The sequence below is a fragment of the Sesamum indicum genome, linkage group LG2, assembly GCF_026168435.1.
Source record: "Sesamum indicum cultivar Baizhima isolate 11 linkage group LG2, ASM2616843v1, whole genome shotgun sequence".
In the NCBI taxonomy this organism is placed as follows: Eukaryota; Viridiplantae; Streptophyta; class Magnoliopsida; order Lamiales; family Pedaliaceae; genus Sesamum; species Sesamum indicum.
The window spans coordinates 14,773,267-14,782,271 of NC_142658.1; the positions used below are offsets into that span (position 1 = coordinate 14,773,267).

A 9,005-nucleotide genomic window follows, 5' to 3' on the forward strand; every position below is an offset into this window, starting at 1 on the left:
TTAAGGATGGCAATAGGACGAGTCTGTGCGAGATCGGGAGTCCACGTTCTGGCTCGTTGCTCGGACTCCCAAGACTTGGTTACCCTTTTTTTTTTCCCTTAAAATTAATTGATATAATTATCTGAAAAAAATTCAATGTATTGTTTATAAATATCCAAGAAATTACTATTATAACCAAATATGTTTTTTTTTTTTTTTTTATAAAATGCACTTAAAACATCGATACTTTGAAGTTGAAGCTACTAACATTTTTAACATAATCGATAAGAAAAGCAAGAGAAACACTGATAACCATAACTACCATCCCTAATGACACAAAATTAATATAAGTTTTTGATATAAATGAATGATCTAAGCACAGATGCAGCAACTTTAACACCTTAGCTATTACATTCCAGTAACAGAGCAATGGTTTCAGACTTTTTTTCGTTTTGTTTGGTAGAACAAGCGCATAAGCCGGAAATCACCAGGAACTGCTTATGTGTTTGTTTCTCTTTGTGCATCACATAATATCAATAGATGACAGTGGCCGATAGAAATCATAATATTCTTTTCTTTCCCATTTTTGTTGAGAAAGAATACGGAGGAAGTAAGTTGATAGAGTATATACATCAAATAGTGAGCAGCAAGGATGCAGCCAAAGAAGCAGCAGATTTCAGGGTCAATTCCTACGAGCATTGTGTATTTATTTACCTTACGAGAGGGATGAGCAGGTACTCCGCGTAAAAGAGCTGCACAGTAGAGCAGAAGGGATTACATATTTGAGACAATTCAAATGAAACCAGCGCCTAACTAGAGGGAAGCAGAAGCTCTGTTGTATGCCATGTAAAACCTGTTTCTTGGATTTTAAATGTAACAATGTTTCAGCCACGTTATGTAAAATCAAACTTCTTATATTAATAGGTTTGTGCAAGCTGAATATTATCTTCACCAAGATTTCATTTCAGGTACCTTGATAATTAGACAAGATATGCAACTAATTCTGAGGCTACATTTGGACGAAAAGATTTAGATTTGAAGGAAGTATTTAGAATATGGAACTATTTAGGAGTTCTAAAGCCACAAAATATCGTTCAAAATGGAAGTTCAAGGATTTCGTACAATGAAATTATCCAAACAAATAAGATGGGTTTGATATTATCGATTTGAAATCCTCGTGTCCTATTCATCCACACAAACATAAATGAGAGAACTTGAATCTTTGTTAGATCTCAAGTTTAATGACCTGAAAGTGAGAGGATAGCAATAAAAGCAACAGTGTATATAATTTCATGGAGTTAACTTGAATTAGTAGCGTACGACAGAAGGGCAGATTGGCAGTTTCTTACAAAGAAAATCCAAGCTTCTACTACACATTTGCACAATAAAAGAAAAATTACCTTCCATATGAACATGTAGAAGGATGTTATTGAAGCCTTGCTCTTCAAATCAATGGATTTTGCTCGATCCCACAGCAATAAACCCAACAGGGTATGACCAATAACCTAAAACACACGGGAGAAGAAGTAAGGCAATAAATAGTGCTAACCTTCAATTTGTACAGTCTGAGATTTGAATCTCTTTGGTTTCATGTAAGATCCTGTAAAAGTTATCAATTCGGATGCTTTTTTTATGCGATGTTTATAAGGAATGGGTACTCAAAAGCTTAGTATTAAAGAATGGTCTTAGCTGTTGATTTTCACGAAATATTTTTCTAGTTTTAAGACTTATCATAGCTCATGTTATTTCTTCATGCACATGTTTGTTATTAGAGAATGGAAATATGACAGATTGGATTACCGTTATCCACTTGCTCCAAATGCAAGAAGTTGTTGCTCCCACTAGCAAAGCAACAGCATATGCCATTTCTAGTAGAGATATACAAATCCAGAAGACCTGCCACAATGGTTTCAGCAAAATCAACCCAGAAAATGTAATAACAACAGTACTGTACGCGATGCTTGTGCTAGAGTCGTTGCAGTATTAGCTCATAACTAACCCTTTCTTGTCCCAAGCGGACACTGAAAGATTGGATACCATAAATCTTGTCGCCAGCAATATCAGGTATGTCCTTTAATGTGAAGTTTCAAAGTCAGACAAACTTCTCAAGCATTAAATACTTTACAAAAGCATAATCAAGGCGAATGAAGACATTAGCTCCTCATCCTACCAACAAAGAATGAAATATCATGTGTTCACTTGTTTATATTGATTCAAAATTTTGAGCAATGCTAATTATGTAGAAGTTGGAAGAGAGATCACCTGATGAAGTTGAAGCAATTTGTAAGCCCATTTATGCTTCTAATCTAAGGTATACTTTCTGTTAATAATCATAATTATACAACAAGGAGAATCGTGCTTCCAAAGATCTTGTAAAATTTGTATCTGTTGCTAATAATATTTGATTTGTTTTACAAGTCTATAGCAAATCTGTATAGGCCGTAAGCTCTATTAAATTAAAATCATTTACCTTAAATAGTGCAATAACAACTGAGAAGAAGCTCATGAATGCAGTCGCAAAAATCACAGGCTTTGTAAAGACAGCTGGTCTTCTGAACACATATGTCTGAAAATGGCAAAGCAAATTAAATACTTGATCAGATAGCAGTACGGCGCACCACCATAAAAGATCACATAGTGAAAAGAAAAGCGTATTCCAGATAAGAAAAAGTAACTAATTAACACCTGGATATGCAAATAAAATGCTATTTGGACGATAACTGCACGCACAGACAAGATGCACATTGCTGCAATGACAGCAAATCTCTTCCATCTCAAAAGGGGAAGCTGCGGAGGCACAAAACTATTTTAGAATCACAAGCTGGATGACAATATATACAGCATCATATATGAACCAAACGTCCCGCGTACAAGCGACATATTATATAATTCTCTAAGTTGAGTATTTCTATCCAATATTGATAATTACAACAGGGTGCTGCTTCAACTAACAGGCATTCCATTTGGTATAGAATTAACTAATGATATCAAGAAATTTGACATTATCTCTAAATGGAACTAACTACTGAAAGGCAGGATATATAGGTCTTTGGTTGTTTCCATCAAGTACACCTAGTAAGAGATTCGAGCATCAGATAACTACCAAGGGAATCCTTTCATCCATGTCGAGTAGGATCGTTTATAAGATAAGTTCTGCTTTTTGGAGTGATCCTTCCAGTATTGGTACAAATCACACATCTCTACTTACCCTCAATTCCTCAATCAAACATAAAATACAAAATCTATATCTATTTGTACTATTAATAAAGCACCAACCCCCTAATCTAATTTTGGTGTGTTTGATGTCACAAAATTACCCATATCCTTTTATCTATACTAGCCGTTGTGATATGTTGTTTCTACGTGCATATAATAAATAATATTTTTACACTTTAAATATATTATAAATAAAAGTAAAATTAAATCATTATATTACATTAGAAAAAAGAAATAAAGAAAAAAACACCTAATTCATCAGTTAATGTAAAATTTATAAAGTTAAACAAGTTAGTTGTTTTATTAGTTGAAGAACATTTTTTGCTTCACAAAAATTTGGTGTTGTTGTGTCATTAATTGCCGTTTATAAGTGCGGATGGCTTTTTCTTTTTATATTAGTATAGATAACTGCCGTATAGTAACTTCCACTCCCACATCCATGTTGTCAATTACAATAGCTACCCACAGAAAAACGAAGGGGAATGGTGCTTGCAAAAAGTCACCAAGTGGGTGATTAGAGCTTCAGTCACTTGGATGCCTTTCAAGTTGGGCTTCTACCCACTTCTTGAACTTGCTTTTGTTTACCTTTTCTACAAGTAAGAACAATCTTTAAGTTTTATTTTTCCAGTTTAGCAACTAATTCCAAGTTTGGAATTGAAATGACATTATTAACAAAAACTAGATTTCAAAGTCATGGAGGTTTTAACCATTTATGGAAATTCATCATGTCGTTTTACAAATATCCTTTCTTCTTGTTCCCCTTCACACTTTTTGTATACTAATTTTAGATATAACACATTCTTTAATATTTGTCACGTTATTTTCTTAATATTCTTTGCACATGCATCTTTTTTTGTCACTTTTTAGCCATGTGCTGTGGACTGGTAAAATTATTGGATGAATCTAATGAAAATGTAGAAATGTGTTTCAATTATTTAATTTAGTTTACTTAATCTAATTCCTTGCCTCTTAGATGCTGATGTATTCTAAAAATTTGAAGGATGATCACCAAATAAACAAATGCTTTTGACAAAAATTACAGAAATTCATGTAATTGATTAGAGACATGAATTCATATCTTCACATAGAAACATTCAAGCTAAGATTTGGGAGGGTTTTGATAATTTTTAACTCAACCCGATGTTTACGATTTTGGACTTGTGTTGCCCAAGATCAAAAAGATCATCATTAAGATTACACTTTGCGATTTGCTTGGGTAGGTTTTATATATTAATTTTAAGTTTTTTATTTTTTAAAACCTAAATTCGACTATCTACTATTTTATGTTACAATTTGTATTCATCATTAAGATAATACCGCCCTTTATCTCACTTATTATGTGTAAGCTAAAATAACGTTTAAATCTAAATGATCAATTTTAAAAGCTTAAGTATAGACTATATCATTTTTATGTTTAGTACAAGAAATTTTAGTCTTCATAAGAAGTACTAATGGGTGTTAAATGTTCGATATAGATTATTTTTTATTCTACTTTTAACTTAATAGTCATATTCAAAATATTTAACTAATATGTTTGAATTTGCTAAGCAATCTAAATATGTATATTCTTACACAGTTGTAACATTGCACAATCATGATTTTTCCTTACAAATTCGGAGTTAATTTGCCAAATTTGACATGTTAAAAGAGAATATTGGTATCTTTTTAGTAAGATTAAATTTATAATATGTATTTAAAAAAAAAAATTAAATAACAAGGGATTGGAACATTAGAGGACAAACATCATAATATTGGTTTAAGTACTTTGCATCTACAAACTACAAAGTAGTTCTATCATATGCCTAGTAACAAGTGCATTAAAAAGATATTTTTGAGTATAAATTAGAATAATAATTCATCAAATTTTCAAAAAGTTATGTCAAATAATAACTTACACTATGAGCTAAATAAAAATATAAATGGATATATTAAAACATAAATATAAGTCTAGATACCAATTAATTGTTCATTGTAAAACCATATGCAAGACAAATATGCATCAAAAGAATCAACTCACATTGACGGAATATGCAGTTCCAAGTAGAAAGCTGACAGAAAGAGCCCAAAATAATGGCCACGAACCAACGACGTATCCAAGCCAAAAACTCTGCAATTAGTCAAAAACACATTTTTTAATCAAATAAATTTTTAGCAAGGATGATACCAGTCTCTGAATTGCTTAAACTTATTCAAACTTTAAAAAGTTCGACGATAACCAAACCTCGTTATTAGCAAAAGATAAGAGATAGATAAAAAAAACACGGACTGCAAAATACAACATCATGGGTATTCACTACATCATCACATTAAAACATGTAGATGACTCCCGCAGAAGCCGGCAAATAGTTGCACTAAATGAGTTTTATAGAGTAATGGGATAAAGCTCTGTTAAGTTGAAACACTAAGATGTCAATCCAAGATGATGAGCAAATGCTACAACAAATTGCAATGCACAAGCAGTAGTTTTTTCTATCTGTATTACAATGCAATCTAGTAGCAAAGCATAACTCAATGCTCCTGGATCTAGCTGAAAGACATAATGTCAGATTTTTGCACAGTAAAATATGGTGACAGAACACTCATCGTAGAAAAGGATGAGAAAGTTCTTCAGGAAGTTCCATCGTCTTCAGAAAATTAGCTACCAAACTTCAGATATTGGTTTCCATAATTAGATACAAACATAAAAACTTACAAACATAGTCAATTAATATCTTTTCACCCACCAAGATGGCAAAGGATGAGACAATTGCTACACCAGTTGTAACTGAATATTCCCCAGATGCCAGTGGAAGATATGGTTTGTTTACCTGATAAGAGATGCCACCAGAGATTTCATCTAGCAGGGAAAAACGTTATTGAACAGAACTGGAACTAAAGAATAACAAGAATGGCCAAAGAAAGAAGAAAAAGTTTCACCAGTAGCAAATAGGTAATAAAACCCATATGGCTAATCATGATAATTAAACAAGATCTCTTGAGGGAACTCAAAAGAAATATTATGTTTGACAGCAGGGGCTGCCAAATATTACCTGATGTTCTCAAGTTTGTAACATCAGGCAACATTGAACATAAGAGAAAAAAGAATAATATTCTTGAGCATAAGCCTCAGCAAAGAAATTTGAAATGGTAAATGCTACAAAAGATTGAACGAAAGAATATAGGAAAGAGCTCCATTTGTAGATCATTACAATTTTTCTGGTGAAGATTTCTGAGCTAATTGAACAGCATGGGCAAAAACAGAGCTCATACAGTCAAGACAAATATAGAACCTTGTCATACCACTTTTAGCCATCCTTCAAAACCTAAAGAAAATTCCTACTCATATTCCTAAAGAAGAAGTTTATCTGATAGAAGATACATTGATTATACTAATAGCTCCCACAAATTTTTTCAGGTCCAGATGTTCCAAATGATCAATAAGACTAGCAAGAAGGAATAAATAGATGACATTGCAAGAAAGATGTATCGCTTCAGCATAGATATCTAATATCAGTCATTGGGCACTCCATTGCATAACCTTAGTTCAAGAATCATCTCACCTGAGTTCAAGCATCTTAAAGAACTAGCAAATGTGTTTAACAGGAAGAACAGAAACACAAAAGGGACATATGTTCTTCATATAAGTGGAGACAAATTGACAGCCCATTATCAAAGTTTTTCCTCTAAACAAGAAACAATAAAACGTCTTTTAATCCCAGATACATATCCACACTTTCCAAAGAAGTAAACATCCCCCGTTCAAAATCTTAGATTAGTCCTCTGTTAAAACACTATCCTCTTGGTTTCTTCAGAACATAAAACGCTGCACGGACATCTTTGAACGCTAACCTTGTCTATTTCTATGTCAGACAGTTGATTCAAGCCAACAATGTATATGTTCATCAACAGTGCAGCAACAATTGCCTGCAATAAAATAGTTCAGAATGTAAGTATAGCATCAATCAAGGTACAAAGATTCTAATGAATTAAATTTCCTCACACCTCTAGCACCCCAGTAAAAAATAAAGGGGAAAAATCTGAGAGCTTCTGAACTGCAAGGAGAGAAACTGAAATTATGCTCAATGCCTGCTCATGAAAACAGATTGTAAGTTTTTCCTTCTTTTTTTTACCAAAACTAAGAGAAATTCATAAACATGTGCAGAAATAGTTAACTAGGTTCTGAACGCAACTGTTCCTATAACCGTGTGAGGCCGCGAAAACCTGTAGAAAGCATCAAAGGCATGCTGCACTGATCTCCAAGGGCTCTTAGCAGGTTCAGATTCAAGAGAATGTCCAGAGGCTGAATTCGCTATTTGCCTCGAGCCACGTTTTGGATTACATGTGACAATTCTTTCACCAATACTTTTGACATGCAGCTGCAATAAATTCCGTCTTTCTACTTGCAAGTTCATTGATAGGGCATAAATTCTTCCTGTATTGCTGGACCCTTTGCATTTTAAAACCTGCCCCCCTGCACGTACACCTATTAATTCCAGATACTAAACATTACCATAAATAGATATTGAAAGACCATTCTTAGAGCGCACGGACACACACGTAAATATATATATATATAGATATATACACAATTATCAATATACATAGAGATACATCAGTCTATATCACAAATATAATGTGCAAATCATGATAAAAATCCATATAGAAACCAATAATTACAAAATTCACGCGCTGGATGACGAACTACAAAGTCACAAACAAATCAAAAAATGAAAGGAAACTAACCCAACTAATCTAAATAAGCAGATATAGTACCAAACACCCAGACTGTACGACAGCAACTTGAATAAAATTCAATTCAATGCTGAAACCACAGATAATCCTTGAAATCAATCTTAGAAAGTTTTACAAAAAGACAAAAGCCAAGAACTTTCAACTCCCAGAACAGAAAATAAGAAAACAAGACGAAAATCCAAGATTCCAATTTGCAAGATGGTAAACTACACTAGCAAGCACAGATACACGTACCAATGGGAGGTGAACACAACTCAGCAGTGATTGGAGACGAAAGCAGCAACGAAGGTTTCTGAAACGACCCAATTAACAACGACTCCATTTTTAATCTGTGTTTCTTGAATTTGCAGCAACTGAAAAATGACTGAGCTCCGATATTAACGAAAAGCAATGAATAATCTGAGTCTCAGTCTCTCTCTCTAGAAAACGAAGAGGGATGAGTGAGAAGACGGCTGCATGTAGTACAATCGTGACTCCTGAGAAGTAGCTAACAAACGATGTTGAAGCATGTGAATAAATCGGTGACAATAGAGCGCTCAAGGTACTACTCTTACAGCGGAATGTGCAAGCCTTGAACCAAAGTGCGTGGCAACACTGTGTTTGGTTCCATTCTTGAACATTTCCAAAAAAATCTCCAAAAAGCCAAAACACCATCTTTCATTTTTTAGTATGTCTTATTTTTCTTTTTTCTTTTCCTTCAATTATTATATTGTTAATAATTTTTTATATGACATTATTAATCAATCATTTGTACATTCTTCAATATTTGTTATTCACTTTTTCTCAAAATAATTTAAAAATAAAATGTCCCGATATAACATATTCAGGCATAGCCAAATACTAATTTAGGATAATTAAATATATGAACCGTAGGATCATATTTTATATATATATATATATATATATATATATATTTAATATGAAATATCAAATATAATAAAAAATAACTATATATATATAAACAAGTTCAAATTGCATAAAATCCCCCTGTGTTTAAAAACTTTACCTAAAAACTCTTTTTTGTTTTAAAAATGGACAAAAACCTCCTCTGTCTTCTTATACTACGCATGCTCTTATCT

At 32.9% G+C, this 9,005-nt stretch overlaps 1 protein-coding gene across 2 annotated transcripts; it reads right to left on the reverse strand.

Annotated features, from left to right (window-relative positions):
* Positions 1-310: 310 nt before the first annotated feature.
* Positions 311-8,504, reverse strand: LOC105155709 (homogentisate phytyltransferase 1, chloroplastic). 2 transcript variants are annotated; one of them, XM_011071630.3, is made up of 12 exons: positions 8,161-8,504; positions 7,365-7,657; positions 7,177-7,260; positions 7,024-7,098; positions 5,919-6,002; positions 5,213-5,302; positions 2,665-2,766; positions 2,450-2,545; positions 1,979-2,050; positions 1,780-1,875; positions 1,380-1,484; positions 311-731 (listed from the first exon to the last, which is right to left on the reverse strand). In XM_011071630.3, exons 1-12 carry the CDS (start codon positions 8,246-8,248, stop codon positions 690-692), a joined length of 1,227 nt encoding a protein of 408 aa, XP_011069932.1. In that variant the 5' UTR covers positions 8,249-8,504; the 3' UTR covers positions 311-689.
* Between the last annotated feature and the right edge of the window lie 501 nt (positions 8,505-9,005).

What these genes read in the sequence shown, in the direction of transcription:
- LOC105155709 (XM_011071630.3), bottom strand. Translation starts at nt 8,248, where the DNA reads ATGGAGTCGTTGTTAATTGGGTCGTTTCAGAAACCTTCGTTGCTGCTT. An exon ending in TCTCATCCTTTGCCATCTTG is followed by an intron (nt 5,303 to 5,918) that starts GTGGGTGAAAAG and finishes GACTAATTGCAG; the next exon opens with AGTTTTTGGCTTGGATACGT. An exon ending in GAACTGCATATTCCGTCAAT is followed by an intron (nt 2,767 to 5,212) that starts GTGAGTTGATTC and finishes GTGCCTCCGCAG; the next exon opens with CTTCCCCTTTTGAGATGGAA.